Source organism: Acinonyx jubatus, chromosome B1 (assembly GCF_027475565.1).
Source record: "Acinonyx jubatus isolate Ajub_Pintada_27869175 chromosome B1, VMU_Ajub_asm_v1.0, whole genome shotgun sequence".
NCBI classification, from domain to species: Eukaryota; Metazoa; Chordata; class Mammalia; order Carnivora; family Felidae; genus Acinonyx; species Acinonyx jubatus.
The window spans coordinates 47,913,852-47,930,211 of NC_069382.1; the positions used below are offsets into that span (position 1 = coordinate 47,913,852).

Sequence of the window (16,360 nt, forward strand, 5' to 3'; positions counted from 1 at the left end):
TGATGCAGTGTTTTCCTTTTTTTTTTAACCTCCATGGCTTAAATGTTTATTAAAGTGATTTGCTTTTTAAAATACCCTCACCCATTTAAAAACTTTTTCAGATTCTTAAAGTAAAATTTTGATATGGTGATTTTTATACAAATTGGATACATTTGGTTATTATAATTTTCCTATTGATTTTAGGAGTTCAGTTAAGAAGATGTCAGCTTTTACTCCAAGAAAAAAGAAGCAGCGTTCTTTGAGCTGTGACAAGTGAGTCTCATCTTATGGGTAGAAACTCTTAAAAAAGAAAAATCCAACCTCTTGTCTGTCTTATCTTCTCTCTTCTATTTCTTAAAATTTCCACTATTCCACTTGTCTGCTCCTTGTGGCTATAGTATATTCTTTTTTTTTTTAATGTTTATTTTTGAAAGAGAGAGAGTGAGACAGAGCATGAGTAGAGGGGGGGCAGAGAGAGAGAGGGAGACAGAATCTGAAGCAGGCTCCAGGCTTTGCGCTGTCAGCACAGAGCCAGATGCAGGGCTCGAACCTACAGATTGAAACCGAGCTGAAGTCGAATGCTTAACCGACTCTGCCACCGAGGCGCCCCCGCGATAGTATATTCTAATTCTAGTCTGGAACTATTGTAAGCTTTCAAAATTAATTATTTGGTGCCTTTGGAGAGAATCAGAAAGAGCTGTTTTCTATGACTTGGAAATGTATGTCAAATCTTTTATTTCCTTGCTCCTCTCAGCTCTCTTATGTAATAACTAACATAGTGTTTTTCATATAGTACTCATCTTTGAGCATTCTTTGAAAGTCTGCTCACTCAGTGCTTACTACATGTCTTAACAGGATATAAATTACTTCCCACAGAATAGGCTTGAGGTCAGTTTATTACATAGAACTAATCATTTTAGGGGACATGTAGCCTGTCAAGCCAGGTGAGCTATAACTGTATGGGCTATAATTTGTATATGGCCACAATTTAGATATAGGTTTAAAATGTTTTTTAATGTTTATTTATTTTTGAGAGAGAGACAGAGACAGGGTGTGAGTGGGGGAGGGGCAGAGAGAGAGGGAGACAGAGAATCTGAAGCAGGCTCCAGGCTCTGAGCTGTCAGCACAGAGCCCGACACAGGGCTCGAACCCACCAGCCGTGAGATCATGACCTGAGCTGAAGTCGGCCACTTAACCGACTGAGCCACCCAGGCGCCCCTAGATATAGGTTTTGAAACATACACATACCCACATGATATCAAATCCTTTTTTTTTTTTTTTTGAGATTATTTTTGAGAGAGAGAGTATGTGTGCAGGTATGTGCCCGCAAGCGGGGGAGGTGCATAGAGGGGACAGAGGATCTGAAGCAGGCTCTGCACTGACACCGGAGGGCCCCATGCAGGGCTTGAACTTGTGAACTGTGAGATCGTGCCCTGAGTCAAAGTTGGATTCTTAACCAACTGAGCCACCCAGGCACCCCAAATCTTCTTTGTTAACAGTGTTTGTTTTTGCAAACATTATTGGGACCTTATTTTTGAAAGATATTTGAATGCTTTGGTAAAGACAAAATTTGAGAATCCTATTTTTATTTACATATGTGGGTATGTATGTATTTTTTTAGTGGGGCAGAGGGAGAGAGAGAATCTTAAGCAGGCTCCATGCTCAGCGAAGAGTCCTATGTGGGGCTCAAGCTCATGATCCTGGGATCATGACCCGAACCGAAATCAAGAGTCAGATGCTCAGCTGACTGGGCCACCCAGGTACCCGGAGAATCCTATTGTTAAACTGATAGACAATGTTTATGCATGGTTATTTGGTAGAGAGGATTGTTTTTAGTATGACCTACCAGTATAGTTGTTTATTACTTAGTAGATTGGCATTAAATTGAAGCAAAATGATACTTATCAATGGACTTTGTTTCTTTTCATAGCCTATTATCAGACATCTCATCAAAGAAATTAATTTTGGACTTTGCTGAAAACGTACTTCCATCACCTGATCAAAAATACATTTCCCAAAGCAGTGATAACAATGAAGAAAAGGTACTTTGCTCTCAGCAAGGCCATTTCATTTCAAGTCCACTCAAAACAACTGAAAAATCCAGATTGGCATCTGCAAAGCAAGGTTCACCATTTAAATCTGCTGTGTCTACTGTATCCTTTTACAACAAAGATCAGTGGTATCTGAATCCATTAGAGAGAAAGCTGATAAAAGAGAGTAGATCCATTTGTCTAAAAACTAATAATGAAGATAAATCTTTTCCCATTGTGACAGTCTGCTCCAAGAAGATAAACAAAAAGCCACAAAAGTGTTTAACTTCTAAATATCAACCGAAATATAAATGTATCAAGCCTGTATCAAAGAATTCTAAAAAATCCAAGCAAAATCGAGTGGCCTATAAACCAGTTGTGGAGAAAGAGAATAATTATTACTCAGCTCAAAATAATCTGAATGCTCCTCGGGTTCTAAGCCAAAAAGTCAAACCACAAGTTACACTCCAGGGTGGAGCAGCCTTTTTTGTTAGGAAAAAGTCCTGTCTTAGAAAATTGTCTTCAGAAAACAAGCCATTACTGGAACTCACGCAAAAGAATCCATCAGAAGTGATTGAAGATTCTGGTGTAGAGACTGTCCGTAAAAGAAAAGGTTTTGAGACAAGGCAAGTGCCAAAGTGCTTGTTACTAGAAAAGGAACCGAATGTTGAACTGCTTTGTGCAAGAAGTAAAAATGGAGAGAAATTAATAAAGGTAAAGAAAACCGAATATGTCACTTTAAAAACTAAGTTGGCTATCTGAAAAAACTTCAATATACTAAAGATATATATATATATATATATATATATATATATATAACATGGCTGAACAAAATTTTGGTGTCTTTGCAGCCCAGAGGACTACTTTTATTAGCCAAATAATATAGTTTAATCACTAGAAAGAATTTAGGGCAGGTGCAATGATGGGACTTTTCTCCTTTTTTTGGCTTAAGGAAGCCTACAACATTTTTTTGCATTAAGGTATACATTTCACTAAATCCCTTTATTACTAAAATCCAGAGAGGCTTAGCAATTTTTATTTGGTGGTGTTTTTAGAATGTAGAAATAACAAAACTTAGGTAGTGGATTTCCAGCATATGGACATAATTGTTTTTTGTTTGTTTCAGCTTGTTATTTAAAGTACTGGATTATTCCACAAAATTTAAATTAAAAAAAATTTTTTTTGTTTATTTTTGAGAAAGAGGGAAAGATGGAACACGAATGGGGGGGCGGGGCGCAGAGAGAGAAGGAGACACAGAATCTGAAGCAGGCTCCGGGCTCCAAGCTGTCAGCACAGAGCCCAGTGTGGGACTGGAACCTATGTAGTGTGAGATCATGACCTGAGCCAATGTCGGATGCTTAACAGACTAAGCCACCCAGGTGCCCCTCCATAAAATTTAGAGAAGACAGAAAGTATTAAAAACATTTTTTATGTAAGCCCACTACTTAGAGATGATCACTGCTCATGTATAGTTGGGTTTTGGTTTATTTTATGTAGTATGTTTTCATGGTTGCCATTCTATGATTTTTCGTTCTTGCCTCATATTTGACACAGCCAGCCTGGACTAGTGTTGTTTCCTAGGAATAGGATACCAAATTTACAATTTTCTAGGGGGGAAAAAGGTGAAAAGTGTTTAACCCAATATATTTTAAATGTTACCATTTCAATATAATCATAACAAGTGATTAGTGAGGTATTTTTTTAATTTTATTTTTAATTTTTTAAAATTTACATCCAAATTAGTTAGCATATACTGAAACAATGATTTCAGGAGTAGATTCCTTAATGCCCCTTACCCATTTAGCCCATCCCCCCTCCCACAACCCCTCCAGTAACCCTCAGTTTGTTCTCCATATTTATGAGTCTCTTCTGTTTTGTCCCCCTCCCTATTTTTATATGATTTTTGTTTCCCTTCCCTTATGTTCATCTGTTTTGTCTCTTAAAGTCCTCATATGAGTGAAGTCATATGATTATTGTCTTTTCTCTGACTAATTTCACTTAGCATAATACCCTCCAGTTCCATCCACGTAGTTGCAAATGGCAAGATTTCATTCTTTTTGATTGCCGAGTAATACTCCAGCGTGTGTGTGTGTGTGTGTGTGTGTGTGTGTGTGTGTGTACATATATATGGTATATATATGTATATGGTGTGTGTGTATACATATATGGTATATATATATATATATATATATACACACACACACACCACATCTTCTTTATCCATTCATCCATCGATGCACATTTGGGCTTTTTCCATACTTTGTCTATTGTTGATAGTGCTGCTATAAACATTGGGGTGCATGTGTCCCTTTGAAACAGCACACCTGTCTCCCATGGGTAAATGCCTGGTAGTGCCATCAACAATGCAAAAGAGATCTTCTTTCTCCACATCCTCTCCAACATCTGTTGTTCCCTGACTTGTTAATGTTAGCCGTTGTGACAGGTATAAGGTGGTATCTCAATGTGGTTTTGATTTGTATTTCCCTGATGATGAGTGATGTGGAGCATTTTTTCATGTGTTGGTTGGCCATCTGGATGTCTTCTTTGGAGAAGTGTCTATTCATGTCTTTTGCCCATTTCATCACTGGATTATTTGTTTTTTGGGTGTTGAGTTTGATAAGTTCTTTATAGATTTTGGATACTAACTCTTTATCTGGTATGTCGTTTGCAAATATCTTCTCCCATTCTGTCAGTTGCCTTTTAGTTTTGCTGATTGTTTCCTTCACTATGCAGAAGCTTTTTGTTTTGATGAGGTCCCAGTAGTTCATTTTTGCTTTTGTTTCCCTTGCCTCTGGAGATGTGTTGAATAAGAAGTTGCTGCGGGCAAGATCAAAGAGGTTTTTGCCTGCTTTCTCCTTGAGGATTTTGATGGTTTCCTGTCTTACATTTAGGTCTTTTATCCATTTTGAGTTTATTTTTGTGTATGGTGTAAGAAAGTGGTCCAGGTTCATTCTTCTGCATGTCACTTTCCAGTTTTCCCAGCACCACTTGTTGAAGAGACTGTCTTTATTCCTTTGGGTATTCTTTCCTGCTCTGTCAAAGATGAGTTGGCTAAATGTTTGTGGGTCCATTTCTGGGTTCTCTATTCTGTTCCATTGATCTGAGAGTCTGTTCTTGTGCCAGTACCATACTGTCTTGATGATTACAGCTTTGTAGTATAGCTTGAAGTCTGGGATTGTGATGCCTCCTGCTTTGGTTTTCTTTTTCAAGATCGCTTTGGCTATTCAGGGTCTTTTCTGGTTCCATACAAATTTTAGGATTATTTTTTCTAGCTCTGTGAGGAATGCTGGTGTTACTTTGATAGGGATTGCATTGAATATGTAGATTGCTTTGGGTAGTATTGACATTTTAACAATATTTGTTCTTCCTATCCAGGAGCACGGAATCTTTTTCCATTTCTTTGTGCCTTTTTCAATTTCTTTCATAAGCTTTCTATAGTTTTCAATGTATAGATCTTTCACCTCTTTGGTTAGATTTATTCCTAGGTATTTTATGGTTTTTTGTGCAACTGTAAATGGGATCAGTTCCTTGATTTCTCTTTCTGTTGCTTCATTGTTGGTGTATAGGAATTCAACTGATTTCTGTGCATTGATTTTATATCCTGCAACTTTGCTGAATTCATGAATCAATTCTAGCAGTTTTTTGGTGGAATCTTTTGGGTTTTCCATATAGAGTATCATGTCATCTGCGAAGAGTGAAAGTTTGACCTCCTCCTGGCCGATTTGGATGCCTTTTATTTCTTTGTGTTGTCTGATTACAGAGGCTAAGACTTCCAATACTATGTTGAATAACAGTGACGAGAGTGGACATCCCTGTCTTGTTCCTGACCTTAGGGGGAAAGCTCTCAGTTTTTCCCCATTGAGGATGATATTAGCATTGGGTCGTTCATATATGGCTTTCATGATCTCGAGGTATGCTCCTTCTATCCCTACTTTCTTGAGGGTTTTTATCAAGAAAGGATACTGTATTTTGTCAAATGCTTTCTCTGCGTCTGTTGAGAGGATCATATGATTCTTGTCCTTTCTTTTATTGATGTGATGAATCACGTTAATTGTTTTGTGGATATTGAACCAGCCCTGCATCACAGGTATAAATCCCGTTTGGTCATGGTGAATAATTTTTTTAATGTATTGTTGGATCTGGTTGGCTAATATCTTGTTGAGGATTTTTGCATCCATGTTCATCAGAGAAATTGGTCTATAGTTCTCCTTTTTAGTGTGGTCTCTATCTGGTTTTGGAATCAAGGTAATGATGGCTTCATAGAAAGAGTTTGGAAGTTTTCCTTCCATTTCATTTTTTTTGAACAGTTTCAAGAGAATAGGTGTTAACTCTTCCTTAGATGTTTGGTAGAATTCCTCTGGAAAGACATCTGGCCCTGGACTCTTGTTTTTTGGCAGATTTTTGATTACGAATTCGATTTCCTTACTGATTATGGGTCTGTTCAAATTTTCTATTTCTTCCTGTTTCAGTTTTGGTAGTGTATATATTTCTAGGAATTTGTCCATTTCTTCCAGATTACCCATTTTATTGGCATATAATTGCTCATAATATTCTCTTATTATTGTTTTTATTTCTGTTGTGTTGGTGGTCATCTCTCCACTTTCATTCTTGATTTTATTTATTTGGGTTCTTTCCTTTTTCTTTTTGATCAAACTGGCTAGTGGTTTATCAGTTTTGTTAATTCTTTCAAAGAACCAGCTTCTGGTCATTGATCTGTTCTACTGGGTTTTTTTTTTGGTTTCGATAGCATTAATTTCTGCTCTAATCTTTATTATTTCCTGTCTTCTGCTGGTTTGGGGTTTTATTTGCTGTTCTTTTTCCAGCTCCTTAAGGCGTAAAGTTAGGTTGTGTATCTGAGATCTTTCTTCCTTCTTTAGGAAGGCCTGGATTGTTATATACTTTCCTCTTATGACCGCCTTTGCTGCGTCCCAGGGGTTTTGGGTTGTGGTGTTATCATTTTCATTGACTTCCATATACTTTTTAATTTCCTCTTTAACTGCTTGGTTAGCCCATTCATTCTTTTTTTTTTTTTTTTTACGTTTATTTATTTTTGAGACAGAGAGAGACAGAGCATGAACGGGGGAGGGTCAGAGAGAGAGGGAGACACAGAATCGGAAACAGGCTCCAGGCTCTGAGCGGTCAGCACAGAGCCCGACGCGGGGCTCGAACTCACGGAGTGTAAGATCGTGACCTGAGCCGAAGTCGGCCGCTTAACTGACTGAGCCACCCAGGCGCCCCAGCCCATTCATTCTTTAGTAGGATGTTCTTCAGTCTCCAAGTATTTGTTACCTTTCCAAATTTTTTCTTGTGGTTGATTTCAAGTCTCATAACGTTGTGGTCTGAAAATATGCACGGTATGATCTTGATCTTTTTGTACTTAGGGCTGATTTGTGTCCCAGTATATGGTCTATTCTGGAGAACATTCCATGTGCACTGGAGAAGAATATATATTCTGCTGCTTTAGGATGAAATGTTCTGAATATATCTGTAAGTCCATCTGGTCCAGTGTGTCATTCAAAGCCATTGTTTCCTTGTTGATTTTTTGATTAGATGATCTGTCCATTGCTGTGAGTGGGGTGTTGAAGTCTCCTACTATGATGGTATTACTATCGATGAGTTTCTTTATGATTGTGATTAATTGACTTATATAGTTGGATGCTTTCACATTTGGCACATAAATGTTTACAATTGTTAGGTCTTCTTGGTGGATAGACTCCTTGATTATGATATAATGCCCTTCTGCATCTCTTGATACAGTCTTTATTTCAAAGTCTAGATTGTCTGATATAAGTATGGCTACTCCAGCTTTCTTTTGTTGACCATTAGCATGATAGATGGTTCTCCATCCCCTTATTTTCAATCTGAAATTGTCCTTAGGTCTGAAGTGGGTCTCTTGTAAACAGCATATAGATGGATCTTGTTTTCTTACCCATTCTGTTACCCTATGTCTTTTGATTGGAGCATTGAATCCATTGACGTTTAGAGTGAGTGATTAGTGAGATATTTTAAATTCTGTTTTTGGTACTAAGTCTTTCAAGCCCATGTTTATTTTCACTTGCAGCATATCCCAGTTGGAACTAGCCATGTTGCAAATTCTTCTTAGCTACTTGTGACTGGTGGCTACCCTAACAGACCGTGCGGGTCTGACACTTTCTATTAGTGACCCCTTATCAGTAATCTTACCAGAGGAAAGTCCCCCCGCCCAGGTACCTGGGGCAGAAAGCAATTGAGACTTTAAGAAAGGCTGTCTCCCAGTTTGGGGCTTGCATGTCTGTGGTGACTTGTTTATACTCGTCACAACCTATGCAGCTAGAGAAATGATAGGTTTTCACATGCTGTTCAGTACATTCTGAGGCTTATTTATTGAGCAGTTCAAACTCTCTACAGTCCTTTCCCTCTTCACCACCTCCTCTCATTATCGTTCTTATTGCCTCCTCTCAAATTCAACCCCAGTTGCTACCTCTTGTAGTCACCTAAATTTCAAGTCTCAGTAGCAAAAATTATAAATTGGTGGCCAGTAGGCCACATCCAGCACGTGGGTATTTTGCTAGGCTTACATAATGTTTAACAACAACAACAACAACAAAAAATTGAGCCAGCATTCTAAAGAAATGGTGTTTCATGAAAGTTGAAGTCTGATGTATCATGAAAAATGGAAATCTGACCAAGCTAAGCTTTCATTCCTCTATAGCAAACTCTTGGAACAGATTATCAGGCTACCATTTGACAGGTATGAGCTCCACTAAATCAACGTGTGTGTATGTATTTAGATCAGTCCAGTTTTGCTATGAATCAATTTCACTTACCTGCTGTCCTTGTAGGCATTTAAGTTTGCAATCCCTACTAAATATTTCTGCCTGCTTATCAAGTATTGCCAAGTATATTGTTAAATGGAGCATGTTCTTGCTGCCTAAGCCATGATGCTCCGATTTTATTCATTCTTCATATTTTTTTCTACCAAAAAACACCCCTGTGTCTTGATTGGAGTTTTGGTGATATGAGTGTATAAGTTTATCAAAACTGATATATCTGCACTTCACATAAATGCACGTCAATTTTTTTTAAATGTACAATTTGCACTAAAATTCTTAGTTTAGCAAAACAAAGTGGTGGGGGTGGGGGGTGCTGTCTGCATTTCCATCCATTCATCTCCTAGTTAGTTTTCTCTCTATTTGGTGATGAAGATACGGTCTTTATACAGTGACATGATGAATTCTCTGCAACACTCTCTTCTCACTTTCTTTTTTAAACTTCATTTTCATGGGCTAGGTACTGGGTTCTGTCTAGTTTTCAGTAATTTTTGAGAACCTAGGCTTTGATTATCTTACATTTGTGGAACTGAGCTCAGCTCAAGATTTTTTTTTTTAAAGTTTATTCATTTTGAGAGAGCACAAATGGGGGAGGGACAGAGAGAGAGGGAGAGAGAAAATCTCAAGCAGGCTCCACACTGTCATTGCAGAGCCCGATGCGGGGCTCAAACTCAGCCAACTGTGAGATCATCACCTGAGCTGAAATCAAGAGTTGGACACTTAACCGACTGAGCCACCTAGGCACCCCACTCTGCTGAAGATTCTTAAGATTTTGTTAAACACCCACTACTAGTATTCATCTCTCCTAGCTAAGGATGATTCCTCTTTTCATTAGAGGGTATATCACCTTTCCCCAACTCATGGAGCCCTGAGAAATGGCAAACTGATGCATTGTCCCATCTCTGCTGAGATGTAATGGTCTTGAATAGGAGTTCTTTTTTTTTTTTTTTTTAATGTTTACTTATTTCTGAGAGAGAGAGAGACAGAGACAGAATGTGAGCGGAGAGGGGCAGAGAGAGAGACACAGAATCCGAAGCAGGCTCCAGGCTCTGAGCTGTCAGCACAGAGCCCGACGTGGGGCTCAAACCCCCAAGCTGTGAGATCATGACCTGAGCCGAAGTTGGACACCCAACCAACTGAGCCACCCAGGCGCCCCAGGAGTTCTTTTTTAATCAAAAGTTTGTTTTTTTTTTTTCCTTTCCTCCCAAGCTGTATATTCTCTTAAGTCTCACCAAATTAGTAGTGTTAGTGAAATATTTCAGAATGCTTTCCCCTTTGTCTTTCCCACTGCCCTGCTATTGCCCAGCAAGTGGGATTTAGAAGCCTCCAGCTAGTCCAGAATGTTCTTTTTCTTTCCTTGGCTGCCTGTTTTTAAAGCTTATGACAGAAGGTTGTCCCTTCCAATTTGGTGGCTGCTGGGGAAATTTTTGCCATTTTTACTAATTGTTTGGGTTTTTTGGGTTTGTTTTTTTTTTTACTTATCATAGGAGGAATGTTCTGTAGTCTTCATCCTGTTATCTCTATCAGGAAATAGATGTTTTGACAGAATTAAATATGCACACTCTATTATGTACATTTCATAAATATAGGGGAAATTATCCTTAAAATAGTCTGAAAGTTGAGGATTTAAAGTCAGTTAAAAAGTGTAATTTGTAATAAACTAGATATTTTGTTTTAGAAATAGATCTGTGGGGATCTGTTCATGAAATAGAAAATCGTTAAGAATTAGAGTTTTTTTTAATTTTCCCTATTCATTTTCAGGATTCATCAGGTGGAGTAGTTTCTTCAAGAGAATGTAAACCTAATGAAAATAAATGTTTTCCTTCAGAAGATTTTCTCAGTGAAAACAAGGCGGGTAAGTAAGATAAAACTTCTCAAAATGAGTTAATTTACTTACAGTAATAATTCATTACATGTTTCGATATGGAATTCTGTACAATAATGTTTTTTTTTTTTTATTCAGTATGTGTGCTTCTATTTGTATCTTTATGTTTATCTCAGTGACACTGTTTTCTGTAGTAAGCAATGTAGTGCAGTTTGAAAACGAGGAAGGTAAGGAGACCTTAGGCTGGAATTTATGACAAAATACTGATGAATAATTGGTCTATGGGAGGTAGCCAGGGTACTTAAGCTCCCTAGAACTTGGTCTTTTCATTACACCTACTCTACCTGTCTTTTACCCAAAATAATAGAAAGGAGTAAAAACAATTTATGTTATATATTCATCATCAAAACTCTACTGTAAGTAAGCATAATTTATGAAGCCATCAAAAGGACACTTGGGCATCAGGAACCTTGGGATTTTGTCTAGGTCTGCCACTAATTAACTATGTGGTCTAGGGATGAGATCTCTAGTCTTCATTTTTAAATTTCTCTTAGTTCTGAAATCCCATTACTAACTTGTAATGTCATTGTTCAATTAAACAGTATTTACTAAACTATGAACATACACAGAGGTTAACATTCTACTTACCAACCAGATTCTGGATAACTTTACTTTGTTGGTTATAGCTATAAGTTTGAAAATAAATTAAAATTCTTGGAGTGTATATATATTGATTACAGTGATTAAACTGCAGTTCACAGGAAGAAAACAGATAAAACAAAGAGCATAGTCTGGAGCAATAGCCCTTAAGAGGACCTAATGATATATAGAGAAGGATTGTTCATAATGATAATTCTGAGATACCCTGTTAATAACTAGTATTTACTAGGTGCTGAATATGTACCAGGCAGTGCTAAGTGTTAGTATGTGTTATGTTTCCTATGGGTTGTGCTATTACTGACCTAATAGAACGTGTAACAGAACAATAGTGGCTTTCTCTTTACAGTAGTTAATAAAGTTTGCTTTTAAAATAAATTTATTTTAGGGGTGCCTGGGTGGCTCAGATGGTTAAGCAACCAACTCTTGACTTTGGTTCAGGTCATGATCAGAGTTCATGGGTCAGCACATCGGGCTCTGTGCTGAGAGTGCGGAGCCTACTTGGGATTTCTCTTTCTCTCTTTCTCTCTCAAAAAATAAAAAAAAGTGAAAAAAAAATGAAAATAGATTTATGTCAGTATACTAAAGTCCATTTAAAGAAAAACATTTCATGAACAAAAAATAATACAGGTGGCACAAGGGTATGGCAAGATTCATAAAGGTCGTGTACAAATGGTAAAGGATTGTAACAATAATTACAGTTTATCATTTCTCACAACCTTAGGAAATGGGTTTGTATGCCCATTTTGTAGAAGAGGAAACAGACTTAGGTTAAGTAACTAACCCACAGCAGATCAGACCTGTCTTGGCCTTGTTTCTAGAGAATGAGCTCTATTTTTCAATGCAAAGTTAAAAGTTTGCTTTTTACTCAGTAGCCCGCTTGTCCCATATTTTTCTCTAAACAACTACTATTTTAACTTTGGTCTTTTTTTTTTAATAGGATTTTTATTTTGTAATAATTTTAGATTTATAGAAAAGTTATAAAGACAGTACAGAGAGTTCCTGTATATTACTCCCCTCATTTCCCCCATTGTTACTATCTAATATCAACATTGTACTTTTGTGAAAACTAAGAGACTGATACCAGTACATTACTATTAACTAAGCTCTAGACTTTATTTGGAGTTCAGCAGTTTTCCATTAATGCCCTCTTTCTGTTCTACAATCCAGTCCAGGGACCATATCGCCTTTAGTTATGTCTCCATAGTGTCCTTTGGTCTGTGACATTTTCTCAGTCTTTTCCTTGTTCCATGTTTTTCATGATTTTGACATTCTTGAGTACTGGCCAGTTATCCTGTATCATGGCCCTGAATCTTGGTTTGTCTGATCTTTTCTCATCAACAGAATGGAATTAATGGGTTTGGGGAAAGAATGCCCCTGACGTGAAGTACCCTTCTCACCACACTGGATTGGGGGTACTGATGTCCATATGACATTACAGATGTCCATGTGACATCACTTGGTCAAGGTCAAGTTTGTCAGATTTCTCTACTGTAAAGTCACTCTTACTCCTTTTCCATACTCTGTTCTTTGGAAGTAAGTCATCAAGTCTAGCCCATCCTTTCATGGAGAGGATTAAGCTCCATCTTCTGGGGGAGTGGAGATATTCACATATATTATTTGGAATTCTTATGTAAAGAAGTGTTGTCTCTTTTCTCCTAATTGTTTCCTCCATCTTGAAGTAAATGGAGTCATGGACACTTAACAGTATGGACTCATGAATATTTTATATTTTGGGTTGTAATCCAATACTACATTATTTATTCTGTTGTTCACATTGTTCTAGTTTTTACCAATGGGACATCTTTTCAAGTCATTCTCTTTGGCATGCCTTGTCCTTTTGTTTCTTTTGAGCACTTCTTTATTTTCTGGCACTACAGGGTATTCCAGCCTCATGTTGTATTTTCTCTGCCCCAGTCCTAGAATCAGCCATTTCTCCCAGGAAACTGGTGTGTTCTGTTAGACTTCTATTTATAAACCAAGATCTGGAGTTAGTGTGCTCACTGCTCTGGAGTGTTACTGCTTCTAGGCCTTCTCAGCAAACAGAGCTAGGAAATATACGTATGCGTACCGTGTATGCACACATCTATAATTGTTTCTGTATCTCTCCATCTGTACATATACTAAATAAACGTAAGTTCAAATTTGCTGTCCCGATCTCTAATCCAATACAACAGGGTTTATCCCATCCTTTCTTGTTTATCCATGGCTTCCCTTAGACAGGGAAAAACTTTTCCACTATTCATTACCCACCCACTTAATTGTTCAGTCCCAGTACACCTGCACAATAGTTTCAGAATTGTTAATTCATACTCCTGTGAGAAATATTTACCAGTTAGAGTCTATTATTTACAGTCCTTTTGTCTTTAGCCTTATAATTTCTAGTTAAAACACAGTTTGATAAAGATATTTAGGTCAGCTGCCCATTCTTCCCCTACCTCCTTCATCGCGGTCATGCCACCCTGTTCTAATACAGTTAGATTCATTCGTCACAGTGTGCATTCCATCCTGGGATCCCTCAACATCATGGCTGATGTTTAAATTTATAAAGTTCAACTTAATATTTTCTTTCATGTACTGTGCTTTTGGTGTTACATGTAAAAACATATCCAAACCCAAGTTGTGGAGTTTTCGCTCACATTTTCTTCTAGAAGTTATATAGTTTTACATTTTACAAATAGATCTGTGACCCATGGTGAGTTAATTTCTATAGAAGAGTGTTGTTGGGTTTTTTTTTTTTGCATATGACTGTCCAGTTGTTCCAGCACATCTGTCGACTCTCTTTTCTCCATTTAATTACTTTTTTTCTGTCAAAAATCAGTTGACTGTATGTGCGTGGGTGTGGTTGGGGCTCTCTATTTTGTTCCATTGATCTAGACCATACTGTCTTGATTATTTGTTAAGTCTTGAAATCAAGTGATTTCAGTATTTAGGTGTTATTAACATTTAAAGTTTTATGATTTAAAGCTTTGAGTTTATTTTATAATACAAAATTACTGTCATTTTTTTCCCCAACCAGTTTCTCCTGATTCTGTTGTCTACCCGATCTTCAGTGTGTCTTCAGTCAATACAAAAAGGTAAGGATTGCTCTTATTTTAATGTTTAAGGTTTATTTAATTGAGTCCTTCTGGGTATCTTTCTTTCTTGCACTATGTAATTTGGAGAGTATTTTTTTTTCCTCCCCACTAAGGGGATATTGAGAATAAGATGAAATCAGGCCCTCTCCTAGAAACTTCATAAGAACCCAAGAGTTAAGAGAAGGGAAATATCTTTATGGGTTTGAGTGATAATAATTGCTAACATTTTTATACAGTACCTGACCCATAATAAATAGTTTATATCCATTATTTAACTTGGTTCTTAGAACATCCCAGAAGATTGATACTATTAATAATTCCATTTTCAGCTGAGGAAACTGATAGTAATTCACATCTCTTAGAAGCAACAGCTCTTAGCAGCCACAACTAGAATCTGTATCTGAATTAAAGCCCATTCAGCTGTATTGCCTTTCCTGGGTGATAATATATTAATGATAGTTCATGTTTAATGAGCATTTACAACCTCATGATGTAGGTACCAGTGTTACCCCATTTTATAGACTAGGAAACTGGCCAGAGGAGTGAGTAACTTACAGCAGCTTTAGTGCTGTTAGAAATCCTGGCTGAAAAGGGATACAGGAGTACTGATGCACAGGGGCACTTGTACCCCAATGTTTATAGCAGCACTCTCAACAGTAGCCAAATTATAGAAAGAGCCTAAATGTCCATCAACTGATGAATGGATAAAGAAATTGTGGTTTATATACACAATGGAATACTACGTGGCAATGAGAAAGAATGAAATATGGCCTTTTGTAGCAACATGGATGGAACTGGAGAGTCTTATGCTAAGTGAAATAAGTCATACAGAGAAGGACAGATTCCATATGTTTTCACTCCTATGTGGATCCTGAGAAACTTAACAGAAGACCATGGGGGAGGGGAAGAAAAAAATGGTTAGAGAGGGAGGGAGCCAAAACATAAGAGACTCCTAAAAACTGAGAACAAACTGAGGGTTGATGGGGGTGGGAGGGAGGGGAGGGTGGGTGATGGGTATTGAGGAGGGCACCTGTTGGGATGAGCACTGGGTGTTGTATGGAAACCAATTTGACAATAAATTTCATAAAAAAAAAATCCTGGCTGAAGCTGCCACTATGCTAGTCAAAGCTAAGACTGGGAAGGGGAGAAGCATGAATGTGAGAATGATAGGCTAGAAAGCTCTGGCAAAGAAGTATCTTATGGTCTTAACATCTTCCTAAGTAGTTTTGGTACTTCTGTCCCCCCTTGATGATAAATAACTGTAGGTATTGAGCAAGGAACTTTCTAGCTGAGTTCTACTTTTAGGGTACCTCCATCACCTCAGAAATTGGGTTGGGTAGCAACTTTCCCTCTTTAAAGGCCATGTTCCTAGTTTTTTGCACCTTTCTGTTTTTTCATCTATGTCTTCTTTCATGCCTATTTATTGAGGATTGAAATCTACCACAATTAGCTGATATAAGTGTATAAACTAATTAATCTAGCCTAAGGAGATATGAGAATACTATTGGTTGGATTGTTTGAAATTTCTCTTTATGTAGGACCCAAAAGGTCAGATCTTGTCAATCACTTGTGGTTTAATCTATGACTTACTTTAGGCAGATTACAGATTCTCCAGGTTCATTGTCTCACATTCATTTTTTGTTTATTCACTCATTTGGCAAACATTTATAGAGTGCTATATGATATTGAACTATTATACTGAGTTTTGGAGATGTGAAAATAAATAACACATGGTCCTATCATGGAAGTTATGATTAGAGGAGAACGGGCATTATAATAAAATGTTAAAATTGCTAAGATAGAAATAAAGAGATTGTGGTCATACATGCAGGGATGGGAATTTGCTGAGTTACTCAGCAAAGGTTGTATAAACGGCACGAGTCAAGCAGCCTAGAGAGTGTGTTTTGTGTTACGGGCACATACCATTAGTGGTTTGTCAAAGCAGTTCAAGAGCGTCACGTCCAGCATTTTTTTTAATGGAAT

The 16,360-nt window shown here is 37.5% G+C and overlaps 1 protein-coding gene across 1 annotated transcript in view; it reads left to right on the forward strand.

The window, feature by feature from the left end:
- Positions 1–16,360, forward strand: part of ESCO2 (establishment of sister chromatid cohesion N-acetyltransferase 2) — a 29,459-nt gene that overhangs the window by 1,261 nt on the left and 11,838 nt on the right. Inside the window, exons 2-5 of the mRNA XM_015070183.3 lie at positions 184–252; positions 1,910–2,723; positions 10,580–10,673; positions 14,320–14,377. Of these exons, the coding sequence (XP_014925669.2) occupies positions 200–252; positions 1,910–2,723; positions 10,580–10,673; positions 14,320–14,377 (1,019 nt within the window). The 5' untranslated portion in view covers positions 184–199. The remainder of the gene's footprint in view (positions 1–183; positions 253–1,909; positions 2,724–10,579; positions 10,674–14,319; positions 14,378–16,360) is intronic.